The sequence below is a fragment of the Coregonus clupeaformis genome, chromosome 24 (genome assembly GCF_020615455.1).
Source record: "Coregonus clupeaformis isolate EN_2021a chromosome 24, ASM2061545v1, whole genome shotgun sequence".
NCBI lineage: Eukaryota > Metazoa > Chordata > Actinopteri > Salmoniformes > Salmonidae > Coregonus > Coregonus clupeaformis.
Window position 1 is genome coordinate 14,140,144 of NC_059215.1, and position 25,484 is coordinate 14,165,627.

At 42.0% G+C, this 25,484-nt stretch overlaps 4 protein-coding genes across 4 annotated transcripts; 1 reads left to right on the forward strand and 3 right to left on the reverse strand.

Moving 5' to 3' along the window:
* Positions 1–3,443: 3,443 nt before the first annotated feature.
* On the reverse strand, positions 3,444–4,973 carry ubxn10 (UBX domain protein 10). The gene is made up of 2 exons (XM_041845690.2): positions 4,888–4,973; positions 3,444–4,402 (listed from the first exon to the last, which is right to left on the reverse strand). The coding sequence occupies exon 2, from the start codon at positions 4,359–4,361 to the stop codon at positions 3,561–3,563; it is 801 nt and encodes a 266-aa protein (XP_041701624.1). The 5' UTR covers positions 4,362–4,402; positions 4,888–4,973; the 3' UTR covers positions 3,444–3,560.
* Positions 4,974–5,847: 874 nt separating this feature from the next.
* LOC121537989 (ceramide-1-phosphate transfer protein-like) lies at positions 5,848–8,084 on the reverse strand. The gene is made up of 2 exons (XM_041845691.2): positions 7,778–8,084; positions 5,848–6,384 (listed from the first exon to the last, which is right to left on the reverse strand). Exons 1-2 carry the CDS (start codon positions 7,903–7,905, stop codon positions 5,862–5,864), a joined length of 651 nt encoding a protein of 216 aa, XP_041701625.1. The 5' UTR covers positions 7,906–8,084; the 3' UTR covers positions 5,848–5,861.
* Positions 8,085–8,154: 70 nt separating this feature from the next.
* Positions 8,155–16,083, forward strand: LOC121537987 (integrator complex subunit 11). The gene is made up of 17 exons (XM_041845689.2): positions 8,155–8,486; positions 8,906–9,003; positions 9,148–9,221; positions 9,387–9,615; positions 9,899–9,997; positions 10,095–10,129; positions 10,222–10,360; positions 10,453–10,517; positions 10,655–10,844; positions 11,759–11,842; positions 11,948–12,037; positions 12,198–12,360; positions 13,428–13,538; positions 13,633–13,694; positions 14,281–14,423; positions 14,653–14,782; positions 15,559–16,083. The coding sequence occupies exons 1-17, from the start codon at positions 8,459–8,461 to the stop codon at positions 15,628–15,630; spliced, it is 1,812 nt and encodes a 603-aa protein (XP_041701623.1). The 5' UTR covers positions 8,155–8,458; the 3' UTR covers positions 15,631–16,083.
* A 1,617-nt stretch (positions 16,084–17,700) lies between these two features.
* LOC121537986 (lysophosphatidic acid receptor 6) lies at positions 17,701–21,081 on the reverse strand. Its single transcript, XM_041845688.2, has 2 exons — positions 19,417–21,081; positions 17,701–19,007 (listed from the first exon to the last, which is right to left on the reverse strand). Exon 2 carries the CDS (start codon positions 18,912–18,914, stop codon positions 17,952–17,954), a length of 963 nt encoding a protein of 320 aa, XP_041701622.1. The 5' UTR covers positions 18,915–19,007; positions 19,417–21,081; the 3' UTR covers positions 17,701–17,951.
* Positions 21,082–25,484: the final 4,403 nt, after the last annotated feature.

A 25,484-nucleotide genomic window follows, 5' to 3' on the forward strand; every position in this document is an offset into this window, starting at 1 on the left:
CCAATCCGAACTCATCTCTCGGCATGTCCGGCCCATCCATTATCTCAGCCAATCATGGCTAGCGGGAAGGTTCCTGTCTTTTTCTGTGGCTAAACCAACTAGGCTCGTAATTACAGATGGCATACAAGTTTGTTATTAAGGCAAATTAAAGTTCACATGTTTCAGAAGGCATTTCTGCCAAAAAAAAGCATGCTGATAAAAAAAACAGAACAGTTTACGTTAAAATGGCGCTCCTGTGAAGTAATGACGCGCGACATACGCCTAGTTTCCTGAAATGAGTCACATTTGTGCTTTTGGACTTAAGTCACTTTAAGGATTGATTTGAATGTTTACATGCCTAAATAATATGCGAAGCATTTTAGATTTCATAGACTCTGTTCTTTGAGACTATTAGGATTACAGTTAGTTTTCATTTGCTATATTTTTAATCGAGTGGTTACACTAAACTCATATTTTACCCTCTTGATCGGGTGCTCTCCTCAGCGGAATGTGTAGGCATTGGCCATTTGGTTGTTTGCAGCATTATACAGTTTATTGAATCAAACAGAACACTTTGCGAAAGTTAGACTAATGGGGGAAGTTTGCTGTGCTGATTGGTCTTAAAACCCCTTATTTTATAGAATCATAAGCGTGGAAGGTAATGTGATTTGAAGTTGAGCAAATGAGAAGTACTAACCAAACTGGGGAGATGTCCATTCCTTATTAATGAGAAGGCAACTCATGATCAGTCTAGTCTAGACTAACAATACTTGAGAGATTTGCAGCATTCAGTATCGCAACACTAAATACATTGTTGATAGTTTGGATACGCGAGTGTTTCACGGTAATCCAAAGATTCCATTGTAATAGTACTGTGAGTATTAGAGCGGTTGCACCATCTCGTATTTTAGCTTTCCCAATAGGGCTCTGCAAATCTCTGATGGGAGGTTGTTTCAGTGGAAACAAGTTTTGTTCAGTCACATTCAATTAGTTTGACATTTGCATGAAGGTTAGAGTCAGAATTGGTTCATATTTTCCTTAAACTATTGGCAAGCTTATTCTGTCAACTGACAGAAGTTAGACACTTTTACCAAGTAAAATAAGATTGTATGGAATGTACCTAAATTGTTAGGAATATATTTATTTTGAGAGAAAAAAGCTTTATTGAGCAAAACACCATTGAATTGTTTTCTTTTGTACCTTTGTGAATGTTATTTATATTTGGACTGTGCTTGAGCTAAACTAGTTAAGTGTTTAGAGTGTTTATCTTGGCTATGGAAGCAATACATAGCCTGTGCTGAATCTATTCTCTTATACTGTCTGCACTTTTTGGTTTTGTTGTAATAAAGATGACCTACCTAAAGTACGTCTGTCATTATTCAGGTTTGCTTTGTTTTCCTTTGAAATATACATGCTTGAATGAAAATGCAAAACACACCTTGCCAGACTTGATCGAGCCAAAGGTTCTTTACAAATTGCTGTTGAACAATGGAAACAAGCACTATTTTCTAGTAAAAAGATAAGGCTTTAATGTTTATATATACAGTACCAGTCAAAAGTTGATACACCTACTCATTCAAGGGTTTTTCTTTATTTTTACTAGTTTCTACATTGTAGAATAATAGTGAAGACATCAAAACTATGAAATAACACATGTAGTATCCAAAAAAGTGTTAAACAAATCAAAATATATTTTATATTTGAGATTCTTCAAAGAAGCCACCCTTTGCCTTGATGACAGCTTTGCACACGCTTGGCATTCTCTCAACCAGCTTCATGGGGTAGTCACCTGGAATGCATTTCAATTAACAGGTGTGCCTTGTTAAAAGTTAATTATTGGAATTTCTTTCCTTAATGGGTTTGAGCAAATCAGTTGTGTTGTGACAAGGTAGGGTTGGTATACAGAAGATAGCCCTATTTGGTAAAAGACCAAGTCCATATTATGGCAAGAACAGCTCAAATAAGCAAAGAGAAACGACAGTCCATCATTACTTAAAGACATAAAGGTCAGTCAATCCGAAAAAGTTTATTCAAGTGCAGTCTAAAAAAACATCAAGCGCTATGATGAAACTGGCTCTCATGAGGACCGCCACAGGAATGGAAGACCCAGAGTTACCTCTGCTGCAGAGGATACGTTCATTAGAGTTACAGCCTCAGAAATTGCAGCCCACTGAGTTCAAGTAACAGACACATCTCAACATCAACTATTCAGAGGAGACTGCGTGAATCAGGTCTTCATGGTCAAATTGCTGCAAAGAAACCACTACTAAAGGACACCAATAAGAAGAGACTTGCTTGTGCCAAGAAACACGAGCAATGGACATTAGACTGGTGGAAATCTGTCCTTTGGTCTGATGAGTACAAATGTGAGATTTTTGGTTCCAACCGCTGTGCCTTTGTGAGACGGATGATCTCTGCATGTGTGGTTCCCACCGTGAAGCATGGAGGAGGAGATGTGATGGTGCTTTGCTGGTGACACTGTCAGTGATTTATTTAGAATTTAACCAGCATGGCTACCACAGCATTCTGCAGTGATACGCCATCCCATCTGGTTTGCGCTTAGTGGGATTATCATTTGTTTTTCAACAGGACAATGACCCAACACACCTCCAGGCTGTGTAAGGGCTATTTGACCAAGAAGGAGAGTGATGGAGTGCTGCATCAGATGACATGGCCTCCACAATCACCCGACCTCAACCCAATTGAGATGGTTTGGGATGAGTTGGACCGCAGAGTGAAGGAAAAGCAGCCAACAAGTGCTCAGCATATGTGGGAACTCCTTCAAGACTGTTGGAAAAGCATTCCAGGTGAAGCTGGTTGAGAGAATGCCAAGAGTGTGCAACGCTGCCATCAAGGCAAAGGGTGGCTACTTTGAAGAATCTCAAATATAAAATATATTTTGATTTGTTTAACACTTTTTTGGTTACTACATTATTCCATGTGTTATTTCATAGTTTTGATGTCTTCACTATTATTCTACAATATAGAAAATAGTAAAAATAAAGAAAAACCCTGGAATGAGCAGGTGTGTCCAAACTTTTGACTGGTACTGTGTGTGTGTATATATATAAATATATATATATATATATATATAGTATACAAAACATTAAGAACACCTACTCTTTCCATGACTGGCCAGGTGAAAGCTATGATCCCTTATTGATGTCACTTGTTAAATCCACTTCAATCAGTGTAGATGAAGGGAAGGAGAAGTTAACGAAAGATTTGTAAGCCTTGAGACATGGATTGTTTATGTGCCATTCAGAGGGTGAATGGGCAAGACAAAAAAATGTAAGTGCCTTTGAACGGGGTATGGTAGTAGGTGCCAGGCGCACCGGTTTGTGTCAAGAACTGCAATGCTGCTGGGTTTTTCACACTCAACAGTTTCCTGTATGTATCAAGAATGGCCCACCACCCAAAGGTCATCCAGCCAACTTGAAAACTGTGGGAAGAATTGGAGTCAACATAGGCCAGTATCCCTGTGGAACGCTTTCGAAGGTGTTCCTAATATTTGTATACTCAGTGTATATTTGTCAGATAAAAACGTTCATGTCGTTTGTTATTCTGTCATCCATCTGAGCTTAGGCAGAGTCCATGTCCTCCTGAAAGATGCACAGTACTGATCTATTCAAGATGCCACATTGGGCCAAAGTCATGTTCAGGTCTGTGAATGTCCTGCGGAGGGGTCTATCCACACCGGTCTCGATGTAACCATCCACGGTCTCAATGTAACCATGCTCATATCTGGTCCCATATCTGGCCTCTGCACTGGCTAGCACCATCAGCAGGGTGTCTTTGGGTAGGAAGTGGTGCTCAAACCTCCTCCCACACGGGGCTCGGATGGCAAGGAGTAAACTCCTGGGATCGGGAGTGCCAGGGGGGAATACTGGTGGGCTTTTGGTCTCTGGGGTTGTGGCCATCACACTGAGGTCCAGAGGGTTGGGGGTGGTGCAGACCTTGCAAAGTACCTCTGACACGCTGCCTATCTCCAGGTTGCTCTGGGATGCTGCTCGGGTCCTCACTGAGGACAGCTGGTTGTCGGATAGACTGAGCTTGGATGTCTTCTCCTCCATGCTCCTCAAAGAGACACCCTCCTCTGATGCCTTCTTCTCAATTGAGGGGAGGGGCTTGTATTTGTTCCAAGGGAAGGGAAGAGAAGGTACCTCAGGAACATTATCTAGGTAGTCTGAGACTTCGTCCACACTCAGCTGGCTGTTCTGCCTGTGGAGGGATTGATAGCGGTCTGACCTGTTGTAGCCCATTGAAGGAGGCTTGGGGATCAGTGGTGTGTCGTGGAAGCTGGCAGCCACGTCCACGTTTGGAGTGTGGCTCAGGCTGGCTCGACTACGCCCTTTCGAGGACTTTGGCCTTGTCAAATGCATTCTTCTCCACAGCAGTAGAATGGTTTAGATGCGACTCAACTCTGAAAGATGTGAGATAGTCAAGAGAAAACTGAATATAAATTGAATAGTTATTCTGATACATTATTTCTCTGTCTCATCATAGTCACTGTGATTGCATTCTTGCAGAGAGCCACTGGGTGTGCCGGCTTTTGTTCCATCACTGGTGAAAAAAACATGGCTAGCTAGCTAACTTTACGTCTGCTCATCAGGGTGTGAGCAAAAGCCTTCATGCCCGGTAGCTGTTCAGGAGGAGACTGGCAACCACTTTTGAGAGCACTGGCCAGCTTGCAAGCTGAGCTAGCTAATCATCTTGACATGCCTGTGACAGAACATTTATTGCATTTGATTTCCTTGTTGACCAGTTACAGTAGCTAGCAAATTGGCTAGTGTTAGCTAGCTAGCTAAGCTGTCAGATCCAAGTAGGTGACAAAGAGGGGACATACCTGCCTCTAGAATAACATAACAGTGCAAGATAAGAATAATAGGAAACATATCTGCAGCATACCTGGCATTTTAGCTGATAGATCAGTCTCGCTTTTGTTTGTCAACACTCCAGCGGGAAGTTTTGAGGCTTTTTCAGCAGGGAGCGTCACTCAAGTTATCAACACAGCTATCGTTACCTTGACAACGCTGCTCGCCTCGCACGCTCGCACATCAACAGGTGCCCCCTGGTGCAAGACAAGGAGCATGCAGCATCAGCAGCATCCATTCCATTTCTATCACAACTGCCTCCAGTCCAGACAGAGATGTTTATGCAAGAACTGTAATTGAAACACTACACCAGATTTAACACTAATTTCCATCTTCAATCTTAGGTTATATAACATCACGACAAAATGATAGAGATACATAAATCGTTGCAGAAATAGAACAAATACAATATAGCTTAGGCCTATCAGGTCACAGTGTATAATGTATTACTTAATTCATAGTCAACAGAAAAAAAATTAAACTGTAAAATAACAGGTTTATATTTCAAAACAATAAAATGTATATCTTGAGATTTGACAAGACAGACAACCTTTAAATCTGCTAGTGCATTTGCAATGATATATCATACTGTTCCCACAATACAAAACCTACTTTGAGAGATAAAAACTATGATGCAAACTATGATGCACATTAAGGAGAAAATGTAATGCAGAAATGTGTGTTGAACAAAAATAGCACTGGAAGCCATAGAATTACATTTAGAAAGAAACCTATGGGTAATGCTGTCTTATTATATCATAATGTAATGTAATGTACATATTATATTCAGTAATAATCCCCTCCCCAGAAATGGTCACCAAGAAAAGATCCGGAGCAGCATGGCTTGCCAGCATGAATGTGCTGGTTGGACTACTAGGCCTACAGTAGCTTGGTGGTCCCAGATCGGTTTATGCAGTCTTACCAACTCCTATGAACAATTCCATTGGAGTTGGTAAGACACAAACAGATCTGGGACCACCAGGCTACTACTACAGTACTTCCAGCCTACTAGGGCAACTCCAGTATGTTGTTCTGGGCATAGAGGTCCTCTGTCACTTGGTATACCTCAGAGATGAGAGGCAGGGCATCCCCTAGAATGGCCACCACCTGTTCTGGGCTCCCTACATTCATCACATCAAAGAACGTAGCACGCCCTGGGAGAGCCCAGAACGCTGTGCCGGCAGCCTTGCGGATGATCCATGCATGGTGTTGGGAGAGGGACTCATTATAGGCCTCAGAGCACATGACCGTGGTCTTGCTGTCCTCAGTGCTGGTTCGTAGCCTCTCCAGGAAGAGCTCCAGCCAGCGTAGGGCACGGTGCAGCCTTAGGAGGGTGCGGCAGCCGGACTCTGGGAAACTGCCTCTCTTGGTCAGGTCCACCAGTTGGTTGTCCAGTTCATATTTGACCATAGACTGGACGGTGACGTAGTGGGCCCTGTTCTCACCGTTCAGATGGTTGACCAGGATTTGGATCTTGTTGACGGCATCCTTGGAGATGAAGGAAAACACACTCCCCAGGCAGTTCATGAATCTGGAAATAATGGACAACAGCACATTTTAATCAGACACATAAAAGCCATTATATTGGACTACCATGATGCATTCTTATATAAGCCTACCCAACCCAAGAGTCTTCAAATATTTCATTATGCTAAATAGCTTTATATTGAGACAACCAGAATAATTTAAATTGAGCTAAACTATGACTTTTTTAAAAGAATACCTAACTAGATTATGTGCATAAACTGATTAGTATGGCTTGCCAACTATGCCAAACGCAAGGATTTGTTTACATTAGCCCAAGGCCAAATCAAATTAAAGTTTGTGTGTATAAACAGTGTAACAAAAATACAATGTACAGTAGTACAGTATATTACAATGTGCTATGTGAGAATACAGTAGGATTATATGAATAAACAGTGTGAAAAACTGTATAAATGAAACGGGAAGTGTTCAAATCAAAGTGTATTGGTCGCGTACACAATTTAGCAGATGTTATAGCAGGTGCAGCAAAATGCTTATGTTACTAGCTCCTAGCGATGCAGTAAAATGTAAAAAAAATAAATAAATAAATAAAAACTAAAAAAACAAGAAATCAAGAAATGTCAGAACGACTCCAATTAACAACCCAAATAGCACTACAACAGTAATCCAAATGCAATCTATACGTACAGTATATACACCAGATTAATTTACACAAGATATACTAAGAATGATATGTACAGCAGTGAGCTATGTCAAGAATCCAGTATATAAATAAATATGTGGTGTGTATAAACAGTGTAACTAAAATGCAAGAGTATCAGAAATATTAGAATGAGCTATGTCGAGAATACAGTATTTAAATACACAGTACAAAACCCCATGGAAAAATTGATAGAATTGCAGGAAATTAGCTTCCGGACTATAAATATATATGTATGTGAATAGACAGTATAGACAAAACGTGAATAGAAAGGTGTGTATAGCAGTAGTTATATAGGATGAGCCATGACTAGAATACAGCATGTAAACATTACTAAAGTGAGCAGTGTTCAATGACTCTAGATACATAGGGCAGCAGCAGTCTCTTAGGTGCAGGGTAAAGTACCGGGTGGTAGGCGGTTAGTGACAGTGTCTAAGGTTCAGGGCAGGGTACTGGGCGCAGACCGGCTAGTGGTGACTGTTTAACAGTCTGATGGCATGGAGATAGAAGCTGTTTATCAGTCTCTCGGTCCCAGCTTTGATGCACCTGTACTGTCTCCGCCTTATAAATGGTAGCGGGGTGAAAAGGCCATGGTTCGGGTGGCCAAGGTCCTCCTTGATGATCTTTTGCATTGCTGTGACACCGGGTGCTGTAACGTTAGATGTCCTGGAGGTCAGGTAGTTTACCAGCTACCAGTAATTACCTGAGCATCTAGGCTTACTGTAGCATTTAAACTTACCTTACGAGACCACGCCACCCTGCTACATATTGTTCAAGGAATACTTCTTTGTGTTCAGAGAGGCATGACTTAAAAGTGTCAAGAACCTCTTGTAAAGTGAATTTCAGATCCTCCAACGCTACAGCCATGGCTAACCGGAAGTACGACTAAAAAGGATCAATAATTGACAGTAGCGATGTTAGATGCTTGACTGGGTTCTATTTAACCTGTGATCATATTTGATAACCGATCATAATAACAATCTTCTAACAAAATGATGCATTCTGATAATCCCGTCCAGAAACACCAAACCACGGTGCGCATGTCTGTGCAGGTCCGAAGCTCGTGAGAACTGCAGTTCCAAAGAGGGTCGATAATGGCGCGTGAAGTGCGTTGTAAGACAGTAGAAGAACAGTCACTAGTAGCACTAGCAGAAACACACACTGCTATCCCATCGTTCAAAAACAAAACAGCTTCTAGCAGCCATTTATCCAGCGAGCTAAATCTTTTTTTATTTTTTATTTACGGAGGCTTTATCCACCACAATTTAGCCGCTAGTGTCACCTAGTTGGCACGTCTAGGCTTTAATTTCTAGCTAGCTAGCTAGCTAGTAGCTACTTGAACTATCTAGTAAAGTTAGCTAACTTTAGATAGCTAGGTAGCTACTTTATCGACCACATTTAGTTTGAATACCCAGCCAGGATGCCAGAGATAAAAGTGACACCACTGGGTAAGTATCACATTTTTGCATGCACAGGCTGACATTTCTCCCAAACACGAAATATATTACTTTTGAGCACTTTGTTGCGCATGCATCTCTTAGAGCAGATCTATGGTGGTACGACTTTTTTTATTTTTTTTATTTTATTTAACTAGGCAAGTCAGTTAAGAACAAATTGTTATTTACAATGACGGCCTACACCGGCAAAACCCGGACGACGCTGGGCCAATTGTGCGTTGCCCTATGGGACTCCCAATCACGGCCGGTTGTGATACAGCCTGGAATCGAACCAGGGGGTCTGTAGTGACGCTGCGCCACTTGTTATACATGAAGAACTTCTAAGCTTGAAGGTCAGCTAAGCGACATGTTGTGAAGTCGGCATGGATGAGATGTTCATTTGTGTATCTCATCATTTTGTTCCCGCTCAGGTGCTGGACAAGATGTTGGCCGTAGCTGCATTCTTGTCTCCATTGGGGGCAAAAACATTATGCTTGACTGTGGGATGCACATGGGCTTCAATGATGATGTAAGTAGATCCACAGGGTGCTAACTATATGTAATTCTATGTCAGTAGATCCACGAATCTCAATTTGACAGTCCCATTCTGCCATTCGAATACACTTTAGGTTCCTTTTGATGTTCCATTATTGTGACATTGTTGTCTTTTCAGAGAAGATTCCCAGATTTCTCTTACATAACACAACAAGGACGCCTGACAGAATTCTTGGACTGTGTAATTATCAGGTTTGTGGTCTTTATATGGCACTTAGCTATATCTAGGTGCTACTCTTCAGCAAGAGAAACAACCTTATCAGACTCAACACAAAGAGAAAGAGCTTTCTCCCACTAAAGGGCATTCTGTCTTTTATCTTCTATATTTTAACTGATTACTCACACTAAATCTCCTAGTCATTTCCACTTGGACCACTGTGGTGCTCTGCCATACATGAGTGAGATGGTGGGCTATGATGGCCCCATCTACATGACCCACCCCACCAAGGCCATCTGCCCCATCCTGCTGGAGGACTTCAGGAAGATCACTGTGGACAAGAAGGGCGAAACCAACTTCTTCACATCCCAGATGATCAAGGACTGCATGAAGAAAGTAGTCCCTTTGAACCTCCACCAGACTGTCCAGGTATACATTCCTGATATGTACCTTTTAACAGGTCTTAGAAGTACTCCAAGTGTAGCCTTGTTCCATATCTATTTGTGCAGTCTTGCCAACTCCCATGGTCATTGTTTGGTATGACAATGATCATAGCAGTTGGCAAGACAGAACAAACAGACCTGGAACCAGGCTACTCCAAGGGTATAACATATAATGCATTACGTTCTCCGTGATGGCCGAGGAACCACATTTGGAGGTAGTATTGGTGTATGGAAGGATGTATTGAGTTGATTCTGTCATGGTTTCTAAGGTGGACGATGAGCTGGAGATCAAGGCTTACTATGCAGGCCATGTCCTGGGAGCTGCTATGGTGCAGATCAAAGTAGGATCAGAGTCAGTGGTCTACACTGTGAGTATTAGCCTATTAAGAGAACTGGGCTTATTATTGATCAATGCATGAATCATGTGATTTCTTTGAAGTAACTTATCCTTACTGGCTTTTGCAGGGTGACTATAACATGACGCCAGACAGACATTTAGGGTAAGTAGTGATTTATTTTGTGTTTCATGTAACATGATTTAGATCAATGCCTATGTGTTCTATAATAAACCATTTTCATTTTGTTGTCATAGGGCTGCGTGGATCGATAAGTGTCGGCCAGACATCCTCATCTCAGAGTCCACCTACGCCACCACCATCCGTGACTCCAAGAGGTGCAGGGAGAGGGACTTCCTGAAGAAAGTACACGAGACAGTGGAGAGAGGAGGGAAGGTAAGGGCCACCACACAGGTTTTTTCTGTCCATATAGCTCATTCGGTCTCTCCAGTACTCGTGTCCTAATGGATTAAATGTTGTGCTCTCAGGTTCTGATTCCGGTCTTTGCCCTGGGTAGAGCTCAGGAACTGTGCATTCTATTGGAAACATTCTGGTAAGGTTTTTCGATTCCAAGTTCAATTAGCATTGGTCTAGCTAGTGTTCTTTTGTTAAGATGACGTTCATTTTGTGTCTTGATGACTGGATAAGCAATCAGGGAATTATGTAAAAGCCTCTCCTCTCCTTCCACAGGGAGCGGATGAACATGAAGGCCCCCATCTACTTCTCCACAGGGCTCACAGAGAAAGCGAATCACTACTACAAACTCTTCATCACCTGGACCAATCAGAAAATCAGGAAAACCTTTGTACAGAGAAACATGTTTGAGTTCAAACACATCAAGGCCTTTGATCGCTCCTACGCAGACAACCCTGGACCAATGGTGGAGAAACATCACCATCATATTTGCATGCTAATACTATAACCTTGTTTACAGTTGCAACATTTTAATGAATGTTTAGGCATTGATATGCTTTAGATACAGACAAGTCCAATGATTTGTCCATTATAGATACTATTCTTCTTACCCCGGTGAATTTTCTACATAGTCACTGTGGACCCGTTGTCTAAAAAGTTAAAAAGCATGAGCTGACGCACACCCAAAAATGTTTGTAAAGGTGCTGACTAACGGAGAGTAAACTATATAAAAATCAAGAGCACACTATATTCTCCAAACAATTAAATTGTTGGGAGCATATACACTGAGTGCACAAAACATTAGGAACACCTGCTCTTTCCATGACAGACTGACCAGGTGTATCCAGGTGAATGCTATGATCCCTTATTGATGTCACCTGTTAAATCCACTTCAATCAGTGTAGATGAAGGGAAGAAGACAGGTTAAATAATTTTTTGAGACATGAATTGTGTGTGTGCCATTCAGAGGGTGAATGGGCAAGACAAAATATTAAAGTGCCTTTGAATGGGGTATGGTAGTAGGTGCCAGGCGCACCGGTTTGAGTGTGTCAAGAACTGCAACGCTGCTGTGTTTTTCACGCTCAACAGTTTCCCATGTGTATCAAGAATGGTCCACCACCCAAAGGACATCCAGCCAACTTGACACAACTGTGGGAAGCATTGGAGTCGACATGGGGCCAGCATCCCTGTGGAACGCTTTCGACACCTTGTAGAGTCCATGCCCCGACGAAAAGCAAAAGGGGGTGCAACTCAATATTAGGAAGGTGTTCCTAATTTCTTGTACACTCAGTGTAGCGCGTGCGACTTTCTTAATTTGTATAGTTTTTATGAAGGACATTGTTGAAATAACACTACTGAAATGTTATGTGTTCCCTTCAGGTGGTGTTTGCCACCCCAGGAATGCTGCATGCTGGTCAGTCTCTACAGATATTCAAGAAGTGGGCTGGCAACGAGAAGAATATGGTAAGTCCCATTTGAGATATGTCAGTTACGGAGCGGAAGTAAATACATGGGTTTTTGTGAAGTTGGGGAGAAAATCAATTCTACTTTTCATTTTCTGTTAATCAGATCATCATGCCTGGGTATTGTGTGCAAGGCACCATCGGACACAAGATCCTGAATGGTCAAAAGAAACTGGAGATGGAGAATAGACAAACGGTAATGCAAGATAGTATTTGATTGTATTTAACTTGATGTATAATCATGATTTTACTGCAGTAATAGATATCAAATGGATAAACTGAAATTAAGAGCAGTGAGCCAGCCTGTTGAGGTTTGTCTGCTGACCCTTGACCTTTGCCCTCTGTGACCCCTGCAGTTGGAGGTGAAGCTGCAGGTGGAGTACATGTCGTTCAGCGCCCATGCAGACGCTAAGGGCATCATGCAGCTCATCCGCATGGCAGAGCCTCGCAACATGCTGCTGGTGCACGGAGAGGCCAAGAAGATGGAGTTCCTCAAGGACAAGATCGAGCAGGAGTTCAGTGAGTGACACCTGGATGTCCTTGTAATACTATCTGCTTCAAGAATGTTAGGGCTTCAGAGAGAAGGATATATTGTATACTGAAAAAAATATAAACACAGCATGCAACAATTTCCAATATTTTACTGAGTTACAGTTCATAGAAGGAAATTCATTAGGCCCTAATTTATGGATTTCACATGACTGGGCAATGGGCGCAGCCATGGGTTGGCCTGGGAGGGCATAGGCCCACCCACTGGGGAGCCAGGCCCAGCCAATCAGAATGAGTTTTAACCCACAAAAGGGCTTTATTGCAGACATAAATATTCCTCAGCACCCCCGCAGGTGAATAATCCGGATGTGGAGGTCCTGGGCTGGCGTGGTTACACGTGGTCTGCGGTTGTGAGGCCGGTTGGATGTACTGCCACATTTTCTAAAACAATGTTGGAGGTGGCATATGGTAGAGAAATTAACATTCAGTTCTATGGTAACAGCTCTGTTGGAAATTCCTGCAGTCAGCATGCCAATTGCACGCTCCCTCAACTTGAAACATCTGTGGCATTGTGTTATGTGACAAAACTGCACATTTTAGTGCCATTTTATTATCCCCAGCACAAGTTGCACCTGTGTAATGATCATGCTGTTAATCAGCTTCTTGATATGCCACACCTGTCAGGTGGATGGATTATATTGGCAAAGGAGAAATGCTCACTAACAGGAATGTAAACAAATTTGTGCACAAAATTGGAAAGAAATAAGCTTTTTGTGAATATGGAACATTTCTGTGATCTTTTATTTCAGCTCATGAAACATGGGACCAACACTTTACATGTTGCGTTATATATTTTTGTTCAGTGTAGATTTGCAGTATGTGCCACATATGTTTGAGGATCTTGTCAGGAGCACTGGGTAGTGTTCAGTAGGGCACAGTGTAGCAAAATGTTTTGCAACAGAAAACAAAAAATCTGTCTTCTTATTGGACAAGTTCATGTTCAACCTCCCTCGTTTTCACGCCATTTAAAAAAGTTTTCACCCTACTGAACACAGCTCTGGTGTTATGCCTCATTCGTCTTTCTTTGCGAATGACAGCCATCAACTGCTTCATGCCAGCCAACGGTGAGACGACCACTGTGATCACCAACCCCAGTGTCCCAGTGGACATCTCACTCAACCTGCTCAAGAGGGAGATGGCCCTTGGAGGTATTGTTCAGTACATTTTAGTCAATCTCAATCTATCTCACTCTCCCAGTTGATGTGTGTGTGTTATTCACTGTTTGACTGCTACGCTCCACAGGCCCCTTACCTGACCCGAAGAAGCCTCGTACCATGCACGGGACCCTGATCATGAAGGATAATGTAAGTTCTGAATTCCACCAACTGCCGTTCATACACTGATTTCTCTATTGTTTATGATAGAAAACTTTACTATGGCCTTGCCTAGCTAATTCAGATATGTTAATAATTCAAGGTGTTTTATTCTCTGCCTTGCCCTGTGTTCCCCTCTCTCTCCCCCCCCTGTGTTCCCCTCTCTCCCCCCCGTGTTCCCCTCTCTCCCCCCCGTGTTCCCCTCTCTCCCCCCCGTGTTCCCCTCTCTCTCCCCCCCTGTGTTCCCCTCTCTCTCCCCCCCTGTGTTCCCCTCTCTCTCCCCCGTGTTCCCCTCTCTCCCCCGTGTTCCCCTCTCTCTCCCCCGTGTTCCCCTCTCTCTCCCCCCGTGTTCCCCTCTCTCTCCCCCCGTGTTCCCCTCTCTCTCCCCCGTGTTCCCCTCTCTCTCCCCCCCGTGTTCCCCTCTCTCTCCCCCCCGTGTTCCCCTCTCTCTCCCCCCCGTGTTCCCCTCTCTCTCACATCCTGTGTTCCCCTCTCTCCCCTCCCCCCTGTGTTCCCCTCTCTCTCACATCCTGTGTTCCCCTCTCTCCCCTCCCCCCTGTGTTCCCCCTGGGTGTAGAGTCTTCGGCTTGTCTCTCCAGAGCAGGCACTCAAGGAGTTGGGCCTCAACGAGCACCAGCTCCGCTTCACCTGCCGAGTACAGCTCCAGGACCCACACAGTGACCCTGACACTCTTAGCAGAATCTACACACACCTCAAGAGGTACAGTAAGACCGAGTTGACCATTTTTATTGTGTTTGTTTTCAAGTTCTTATTTGGTCAAAGCTTGGGCATAAAAGGCACATAGTTTGTTTTGTCTTCTGCAACAACATAACATTTTTATTCACAAAAAGAGGGTACAGTCAGTACTCAGGTCTGATCCACTAACACACATTCATATAATAATATGAATGATTATTTCTCCTCTCTCTCTGTGTTGTCTCTGTTCTAGTGTGCTGAAAGGTTATACCATCCAGCACCTCCCAGATGGGACCGTCATGGTGGAGTCCATTGTGATCAAGGTGTCCTCCTCAGCTGAAGAGCCCAACACCAAGGTGCTGCTGCTCTCCTGGAGCTACCAGGTAAGGAGGATGGCTGTTGAAAATGAGTATGAGCTATTGTGATGGACCACCGTGTGTCTGCTTAGCAGTATAGCGTCCTCCCTGTCTGGGTTCACTGTCCGTACAACGGCTCGAACTAGGGTCCTCTGCCTCAAACACACGTGACTGACCGTTCGACAACGTACTAGCCAGTTGTGCCACTGAAAAGCTAGCAATTCAGCGATGAGTGGAGGCATTTCAAGCTGTGGAGTGACTTTACGGTCCGATCTGAACTACAGTATGTAACACTATACACATTAGGGTGCAATGTATTGTGCAGCCCATAACCTTGGAGGGCCTGTGGATGTGTTTCTATACTGTGTGGCACGAGTCACAGTCACCATATCGGGGCGGCAGGTAGCTTAGTGGTTAAGAGCGTTGTGCCAGTAACCGAGCCGACTAGGTGAAAAATCGGTCTATGTGCCCTTGAGCAAGGCACTTAACCCTAATTGCTCCTGTAAGTCGCTCTGGATAAGAGCGTCTGCTAAATGACTAAAAATAAAAAATAGGTAACGAAAACCACCAGCTAGCGATGGAGTCAAGTAAGTCTAATTAGAGGAGCATGTAGCGACCACAAGCCATGTTCTTTCTCAAATCTCTACACCTTTTTAGATATCAACAATATCTAAAACGTCAATGATTTGATCAAAATAAACACACCCTATAGATACCCCTGTAGATTTACTTGAGTCAAATTGCACCATCCATTTAGCCGATGTTTATTTCAATACAAATGATGTCGGCCTTGTTATTTGTAGGATGAAGATCTGGGGAGCTTTCTGTCTACTCTGCTGAAGAAAGGACTTCCATCAGGACTGTCTTCAATGTGACAGTTCATATCGGTGGCAGGTAGCTGAGCGTTGGGCCAGTAATCGAAAGGTCACTGGTTTGAATCCTTGAGCCGAGTAGGTGAAAAATCTTTGTGCCCTTGAGCAAGGCACTTAACCGCTCTGGATACGGGTGTCTGCTAAATGACTAAAATGTAAATCATCCCAATGTTAAGTGTAGCTTACTGTAAAGGTTAGTCTCGATGTTGTACAAAGCTGATTTGAATGCATCTTTTTATAAGAAATAAGTGTCACAGAACTCTATTTATATTGATATAATCCAAGTCACTACATTGTTAATACTCAACAATCAAGTAATTGCATTGTCATTATGTGAGTTCTTAAAGGTCCAATGTAGCTGTTTTTATCTCGATATCAAAATAATTTCTGGGTAATAATGAATGACCTTCCTGTGATTTTGTTTTCAATTAAAATGGTCGAAAAGAAACAAAAATAGCTTCTTAGCAAAGAGCAATTTTTCAAGCAATTATTTTGCTAGGACTGTCTGAGTGGGTGAAGGAACATCTGAAAACTAGCGGTTATTGGCAGAGAGGTTTAGAACTCTCATATTAGTCTATTAGCTTGTGATGTCACCAGGCAGGCCAAAACTCCATCCCACTAAAACAGGCTGAAATTTCAGGTGGTCTATTCAAACAGCTCTTACACTAAAGCGGCATCAATATTTTCACAATTTCACAGTATTATTCTAACCTCATAGTAATCGGATATATATATATATATATATATATATATATATATATATATATATATATATATATAGCTATATATATATATATATATATATATAGCTATATATATACACAGTAAGGGGAAAAAAGTATTTGATCCCCTGCTGATTTTGTACGTTTGCCCACTGACAAAGACATGATCAGTCTATAATTTTAATGGTAGGTTTATTTGAACAGTGAGAGACAGAATAACAACAACAAAAATCCAGAAAAAAAACGCATGTCAAAAATGTTATCAATTGATTTGCAATTTAATGAGGGAAATAAGTATTTGACCCCTCTGCAAAACATGACTTAGTACTTGGTGGCAAAACCCTTGTTGACAATAACAGAGGTCAGATGTTTCTTGTAGTTGGCCACCAGGTTTGCACACATCTCAGGAGGGATTTTGTCCCGCTCGTCTTTGCAGATCTTCTCCAAGTCATTAAGGTTTCGAGCCTGATGTTTGGCAACTTGAACCTTCAGCTCCCTCCACAGATTTTCTATGGGATTAAGGTCTGGAGACTGGCTAGGCCACTCCAGGACCTTAATGTGCTTCTTCTTGAGCCACTCCTTTGTTGCCTTGGCCGTGTGTTTTGGGTCATTGTCATGCTGAAATACCCATTTTCAATGCCCTGGCTGAGGGAAGGAGGTTCTCACCCAAGATTTGACGGCCCCGTCCATCGTCCCTTTGATGCGGTGAAGTTGTCCTGTCCCCTTAGCAGAAAAACACCCCCAAAGCATAATGTTTCCACCTCCATGTTTGACGGTGGGGATGGTGTTCTTGGGGTCATAGGCTGCATTCCTCCTCCTCCAAACACGGCGAGTTGAGTTGATGCCAAAGAGCTCATCTGACCACAACACTTTCACCCAGTTCTCCTCTGAATCATTCAGATGTTCAACACACCAACTGTTGTCACCTTCTCACCAAGCTGCTTGGCGATGGTCTTGTAGCCCATTCCAGCCTTGTGTAGGTCTACAATCTTGTCCCTGACATCCTTGGAGAGCTCTTTGGTCTTGGCCATGGTGGAGAGTTTGGAATCTGATTGATTGATTGCTTCTGTGGACAGGTGTCTTTTATACAGGTAACAAACTGAGATTAGGAGCACTCCCTTTAAGAGTGTGCTCCTAATCTCAGTTCGTTACCTGTATAAAAGACACCTGGGAGCCAGAAATCTTTCTGATTGAGAGGGGGTCAAATACTTATTTCTCTCATTAAAATGCAAATCAATTTATAACATTTTTGACATGCGTTTTTCTGGATTTTTTGTTATTTGAACAGTGAGAGACAGAATAAACCTACCATTAAAATTATAAACTGATAATTTCTTTGTCAGTGGGCAAACATAAAAAATCAGCAGGGGATCAAATACTTTTTTCCCCACTGTATATATATCACAGGAAAAGCATGTGTTTTTAAGTGCACTGGGCCTTTAAAGTGATGAACATAAGGGAATATGTAAACGCAATATTTACATGGTCTAAATATATGCAATATAATTGGTGGTTTACAGTACACTATAAGGAAAACAATGCTTCACCACGAGCCTTCAGAGTTTGTTTCATCAGCAGTCAGAGCACACTTAAGCAAAAGCCTCACGGTCTCACGTTGATGGTGTAGACTCCCATGGTCCTCCTGGCCCACAGCCATCTGAACCTGGCCTTTGAGGGACTCCACTTACAGTGACTGGTGGTGAAGTAGTAGAGCAGGGGATCCAGACAGCTATTGAGGCTGACGAGGGCCAGGGTCACCCGCCGGGCATTGTAGATGGCGTTTGCATAGGGACAGTGCTGGATGACCCCTAGACGGCGGAGCAGATGCAGGAAGTGAACCACATGGTAGGGCAGGAAGCAGATCAGGGTGATAACCAGGATGGTGTAGATGACCCTCAGGGCTCCGCGGGCTGTGTTGGTCCGGATGAGAGCGATGCGCCGCGCCACCAGAGGGTAACACACCAGGATGACCACAGAGGGCAGTAGCGAGCTGACGACGAGACTGAATAAGCTATACGGCAGCAGACGCCTGTCCCACTCGTGCCGGGAGAAGTTCTCGAAGCAGCTACGGTGCTGGCTTTCCAGAGGTCCCACTAGGATGAAGGCCAGAACAGCCGCCACCCCCACCACCCACACTGCCACACTCACCAGTACAGTGCAACGCGAGTTCCGGAGCCTCAGATAAGTGTGAGGATAGGCGACGGCCACATATCGATCCACACAGATACAGGTCATGAAGGCGATGCTGATGTAGATGTTGGCGAAGAACAGTGTTCCTGTGATGCGGCAGGCCACGTCTCCGAATACCCAGTCGTTGCTGTTGCGGTGGTAGTGGATTTTGAAGGGCAGGGTGCAGAGGAAGGTGGTGTCGGCGATTGCCAGGTTAATGACGTACACGTTAGAGGATGTGCGGGGAGTTGTCTTGAAGATGAACACGTAGAGGGCTCCCACGTTGCCTGGCAGGCCCACTGCCATCACCAGACTGTAGACTGCTGGGAAGAGGTAGAACTGGTAGTCTCTTGGGGTACTACAGTTGTCAGTTATATCGCCAACAGATGTATTCATTGTTTCAGGTCTGGTTTGATTATCAAAAGGAGCGTGTAGGTGACAGAACCAGTGGGATAATAGATTTATGCTTTCCCTTGCTAATGATGCAACCTGTGGGGAAAGTGTTCTGTCAGATATTATCAGACTGTTCTGTAAAAGATGCGATATCACTGTTGCTGTTTTACAGACAAGCTTTTATCATATCCTATCCTCTGCTTGCTTGACACATGCAGTAATTTGCCAATATAATCAGAATTGTTGAGGCTTCCATTGTAAAAAATATAATAAAAAATAATTGCTGTTTGAATTCACTTTATTTATCTAAATGCAATTATGGTAATTTAATTAATTCATTGAATTGGTAATTTAATTGGTCAGTGAATTGAAATGATCAAGATGTTTTTCTGCTTATGAACTCCATGACTGTTCTGTGACTATAGGCTACAATTCTTTTAACTATGACCAAATAATGTAAACTGTGTTGGTAAAAGATAGTATGTTTAAAGAAAAAAGTACTTACAAAGTTTCTGAAGAACACTCTTTAAAAAAAGTCAACAAATTGTAACACAGTAGGCTACTTCACGTGAACACTAATCAAACACATTGTCTGTTTTTCCCCCTTCATATATGAGCTGTCGTCATCACAGGGGTTGGAAAATATCTTCGTTAGCTCTGGGTAGTTTAGTGGGCGCTGCTCGGTGCTGTGTGAAGGCACACAGGAAACTGTCAGTGTATGCATTGTGCTCTTCTTCAGTGTGTGGTTTGTATCAGACACCCACCATCCTGTCAAGGAAAGAGTTGCCTCGTTATTTTTAGTTGGTATTCGAAGACAATTTATAACAGTATAGGACTAGCTGTCAACACATAGAAGCAAGCCTTTCATCAGGTCAGCTTAAGACTGACCATCTGAATGTGTTTTTCCTTGACTTTATTAAATCTTCTACTTGGAGAAAATGTTTAACTTGCATGCTACTAATGATATTTTATTGGATCCTTAATACTTTACTGTACTTCACTGGAGGTTGTGTCCTCACTAAATTATGCTAAGCTTGTCAAATTGATGTTAGGTTTATTTGAACATCTTGGTACATATGCAGAAACATGCATAAAGTGTGACATCACACTATAAAATACGTGAAAGAAATGATCAGCCTAACTAGATGGACAGTGCATCATCAAATCATAAGTAATAAACAACAAATTGGCATACTACTAAAGCCTTATTTATGTATTTAGTGATAGTGTCAATTTGAGAGCTCTTGCCAAGAAAGATGTCTTGTAGAGTGGCTTTTCAATAAGAGTATTTTCTTGGCAGTGTATTTGTTATGATGCTATTCTGGGTGTCTTGACTCTTCTTCAACGCTGGGGGGCGCTTAACACAAACCAAATGGCCTTTACTGCTGGTCATATCATAGGAACAAGCCATATCCACAGATTGTAAAACGAAATTCTAAAGCATGATTATTGAGCAGGGATATTGATCCCAAATATATTATGGCTGTGCTAATGTACTGAGGCTTATCGTTTTATTAAAATATTTAATCCGAAATAGAATGATGTTGAGATTAAAGTAATTATTGTGTTCATTATTTTGAGAGTTATGCTCTTAAGATTAGGCTTAATTATACACAACAATACAATGTATAGCATCATCATTAAATATCCAGAAATACATGTATCTTTCATCCTCTTTGATGCCTGGAATGTTACTGAAATCCATTATTGGTTTGTACTGTAAGGGTTGTTCCAAGAGAATAATCAGATACTGTTAATGTTGTGGACTATTTCTGAAAACCTCAGACAGTACAGTTTTGGACCTGGTTACAAGAACAGATGGGAAACCCCATCCACCACCACCAGGGAGAATCAACACAGCCAGGGTCAGTTGGCCACTGGCAGCCATCACAGGCCAGATGTACTGTAGTCTACCTGGCCAAACACAGCATGATGGCTGACACACACACACCGTCACAATGAACTGCTGATGAGTCATAGAATCAGGAAGTAGCTCTCTCCCTCATCCCACCCTCTCCTCCAGCCCCCTTTCCCTCTCCGCTGCGCCATCGCCTAGCAACACTGCTGTTCAACTCACAAGTCTCCCTCTGTCTTTCACAACATCCATTATTTTGTGTAGCTGGTCATTTGATGTTAACTCCATACGTTCTTTCATATACCAAGAGGTGTATTATTATAATAATAATATAATATGCCATTTAGCAGACGCTTTTATCCAAAGCGACTTAGTCATGCGTGCATACATTTTTGTGTATGGGTGGTCCCGGGGATCGAACCCACTACCTTGGCGTTACAAGCGCCGTGCTCTACCAGCTGAGCTACAGAGGACCACAATTCACCTTAGCACTTAGTATTATGTACTAAGTAACATATTTGAGAGTTTAATAATGAATCCGTGTGAAAAGTGGGTTGAGCGCACATAAGAAATGTTTAATATGGAATTTCTGCTTTCAGATGAGGGTCAGAAACTATACATATTTACCGATGGTGTGAGGAGACAATCGTTGTGGAGACACAACGTGTGTGCGTGCATGTGTGTGTATGTGTTGGGATTGAGGGGGTGGAGATTAGCAGCTGAGTAAAGCCTGCAGTTTATCTTGCCCTACTTTCCCCCAAAAACAAAGTGCATCACAAACTACAGACAGACATTCACCTTCCATTTTATACCTCATTGGTTCTCAGAATAATTTAAATAAACGGAATATCTCGACAGTCAAGAGACAATGATTTTTAGAACACTTACATTGATATCTTGGAGTCTACACAATAAAGCACTCGCTGTCTCATGTTAACAGTTTCCTGGGTAATTGGCTTAATTCTCATCTCAGAGCAGTTCACTTGTATTATTCATGGGCTGTTCATTTAATAGTTGTATTTTCCTCTCTGAAAATTACTACACAGTACTTTTTAGTTTTTCAAAGGACAATTCAAGCATGAAATCAGACATGCCTACTTTAGAGAAAGTGTTTCAGCATACTGTACTTCCTTCTCAAAGGAGCTGTGTGCATTTGAAATGAGCTGATTTAGCTCAGAAGTAGAAGGGAAGAGTACAGATATAAGGAAACATTATGTACAATATAATGAATTATCATACTTTCAACCGTATATATGCTGTATCTATGTCCTTGTATTTTTTTGTTTTGTCCATCCTATCTCTGACTGGTCATCTTATTTTTGGAAGAAATGTTACCCTCCGATGTCATAAAAACGACATTTCAAAGACTTGTCACTTGGGGATTGATACGGATCTCTCTTATGAATATTTGATAAATTGAAAGTACTTTCCTTTGTACCTGGTCCAGCTCTTCTGACTATGACCCAGACTAATGTTAGCCAGCCTTGGCTTCAGAAGGATACTGCTCTTGTTGTCTTGCCTTCATAATCAGGAGCCCATTGATAATGACAGCACTGCTATTGACTTTGAAACTGCTTCCCCCGCAGCACAGGGACCTTGTCTGAAGCAAAGGGGCTTTGCTTGCCTGGCATTAGCTGTCAGTTTGAGACTCCCTAAGTAATTAAGCTTACCCAGGCTAACACGACTAACACACAATGGAGCCAACTTTTAATGACTCTTACTACTACACTCTTACTACTGCAGAGATTTAAGCCTGCATTTCCATAGGCTACTTTCCACAGGTTGACATACGGAAAAGGACTCAATAGAGTTGTGATTAGTGCCTGGTTCCCTCTCTGGGTCTATATACTGTAAACTACTTTCTAGGTGTCCATGCAATGCATTTATATGGATGAGTATCCATTTTAAGGTAAATGTTAAAAGAATCTTGAAGGTATATTTGAAGAGACATGCCACTACATTACACCTACCCTGAAGAAGTACATTACAGAACCAGTAGTAATGATTCGCCTGCGCTAAATGATCATCACATTTACTTGTCACTCAACATCATCAACATGTTTTGACAGTGTCATATTTAATGCAAATTATTGAGTGAATATACTGTATAATGTACTTGAAGGAGTGTGATTTTATAATTTATGGTCCACTCTTCAACATTTGACTTATTTATTTGGCATTTGACATGTATTAACTTTGTACTAGTTTACAGTTTTGTTAGAGATAGATTGTACAGTGGCTTGCGAAAGTATTCACCCCCCTTGGCATTTTTCCTATTTTGTTGCTTACAACCTGGAATTAAAATGGATTTTTTGGGGGTTTGTATCATTTGATTTACACAACATGCCTACTACTTTGAAAATGGAAAATATGTTTTATTGTGAAACAAACAAGAAATAAGACAAAAAAACAGAACGTGAGCGTGCGTAACTATTCACCTCCCTCCTTCACCAATTTGGACTATCTTGTGTATGTCCATTACATGAAATCCAAATAAAAATCCATTTAAGTTACAGGTTGTAATGCAACAAAATAGGAAAAACGCCAAGGGGGATGAATACTTTTGCAAGGCACTGTACATACTCTAAGCCTACTGTATCTTACTACGTAATGTCAGTAAATTGCAACACTCAAGAAATGTGAGAGTCGTATGTATGGTATTCATCTCACACATTAGACACTACCAGCAAATCCAAAGTTGTTGGGATGAAAACATTTAGTCTGATGTTACTCAGTCCCTGACTGTAGGTGTTCGCCTTGACTTCAGGCGTGGCTCTCTGTTGTCTTGCCTACTGTAGCCAATTCAGAGTGGGCATGTCACACACAAACTGCAGAGAGAACAAATGGCGGGAGCAGTTGGGCTGAAAGATTTACGAGACTTGGTATGCAATGTTAACAGGGCCACTGAATAAATCATAGTTGCTGTTAGCATGCTGGCTAAGTGCCTCTGGCAGGTTTCATACTTCATGGGTAAAGAGTACAGCGTCATGCTAGCTTGACCTACAGAGAGCAAGAGGGCGTGACACGTCTTAGAGAAATTGTAGTAAATATAAATGATGTAATGATGTTAATACAATATAATTTGCATGATTGATAACATGCTCACTCAGGTTATTTCTCAAATGTATTTGGATGCTGAATCCTTGTAGTAATGACTTTAAGGAACCATAATTGTACAATGTATTGGGCTATGATGATAAATAATTAGCTATCACAAAGGAAGCTCCTCCCACTAGAACAGCTCAATTAATTATCTGTAGCATCCTCAGTGACTTCATTAAGTTGTAGACAGCATTCACCTAGCTAGATTCCGTTGGCTGTCTGAGGTAATGTGAAACTACAACTGATGCTGAACCGACAGGGGAAATCCTGGTGATAATCCTTGGAGAGATTCTCTCTGTTATGCAAGAGAGCCCAGAAAGTAGAGTAGCTTAGTGGTTAAGAGCGTTGTGCCAGTAACCGAAAGGTCGCTGGTTCTAATCCCCGAGCCGACTAGGTGAAAAATCTGTCGATGTGCCCTTGAGCAAGGCACTTAACCCTAATTGCTCCTGTAAGTCGCTCTGGATAAGAGTGTCTGCTAAATGACTAAAATGTCAAATGTATTCAAACATCTGGCATGCGATGGTGTCTTGATCCTTCACACTACTGCACACTTGGATACTACAGAAGAACGCAGCGGTTTTGGCAGTTGGTGGACAGTTCAAAGGGCACAGTTGGAAACCGAACATTCTCTTTCCCTCTGTAGGAGATAAAGACAGTTAGGTAAAAAAAAAGCTGAAATCATGGGGAATATATGTTTTAGAAGAGAAGTAGTGCAAATACACACACATATGCAAAATATGAAATGTTCATAAAATAAAAAGCCTGAGCCACTCCAGAGGTTGTTCGTCAACCCCTGCACCTGCAGTCAGAAGGGATGTTACAATTTGTGTGCTCAGTGGTGTGACTCACTCGAAGCTCGCTTTTCGTTCCAGCAGACCAAAAGAGGGAGAGCGAGAGAGTGGCATACATAACAGTGCCTTCAGAAAGTATTCACATCCCTTGACTTTTTCCACATTTTGTTGTGTTACAAAGTGGGATTAAAATTGATTTAATTGGAGCGAGCGAAAAAAAATTAAGTGATCTACACAAAATATCTTATGTCAAAGTGGAAGAAAAATCAGTTTCTTATTTTTATTTATGGAAAATAAAACACTATATTTTGAATAGATAAGTATTCAACCCCCTGAGTAATCGCCTTTTGCAGTGATTACAGCTGTGAGTCTTTCTGGGTAAGTCTCTAAGAGCTTTGCAAACCTTGATTGTACAATATTTGCCCATTATTATTAAAAATATTATTCAAGCTCTGTCAAATTGGTTGTTGATCATTGCTAGATAGCCATTTTCATGTCTTGCCATAGATTTATTTTCAAGCTGATTTAAGTCAAAACTGTAACTAGGCCACTCAGGAACATTCAATGTCGTCTTGGTAAGTAACTCCAGTGTATAATTGGCCTTGCGTTTTAAGTTATTTTCCTGCTGAAAGGTGAATTTTTCTACCTGTGGCTTTGCCTGTGCTGAGCTCTATTCCTTTTTTTTTTATCCAAAAAAACTCCCTAGTCCTTGCTGATGACAAGCATACCCATAACATGATGCAGCCAGCACCATCCTTGAAAATATGAAGAGTTGCACTCAGTAATGTGTTGTGTTGGATTTGCCCCAAACATGTTTTGAATGTT

Bases quoted from the DNA above. Each gene is read 5' to 3' on its own strand.
- LOC121537986 (XM_041845688.2), bottom strand. From the start codon at position 18,914: ATGAATACATCTGTTGGCGATATAACTGACAACTGTAGTACCCCAAGA.
- LOC121537989 (XM_041845691.2), bottom strand. From the start codon at position 7,905: ATGGCTGTAGCGTTGGAGGATCTGAAATTCACTTTACAAGAGGTTCTT. The intron at 6,385-7,777 runs GTAAGTTTAAAT...CATTATTTCCAG, and splicing joins GGGTGGCGTGGTCTCGTAAG to ATTCATGAACTGCCTGGGGA.
- ubxn10 (XM_041845690.2), bottom strand. From the start codon at position 4,361: ATGCATTTGACAAGGCCAAAGTCCTCGAAAGGGCGTAGTCGAGCCAGC.
- LOC121537987 (XM_041845689.2), top strand. From the start codon at position 8,459: ATGCCAGAGATAAAAGTGACACCACTGG. The intron at 10,361-10,452 runs GTAAGGGCCACC...TTGTGCTCTCAG, and splicing joins CAGTGGAGAGAGGAGGGAAG to GTTCTGATTCCGGTCTTTGC. The intron at 14,783-15,558 runs GTAAGGAGGATG...TGTTATTTGTAG, and splicing joins TGCTCTCCTGGAGCTACCAG to GATGAAGATCTGGGGAGCTT.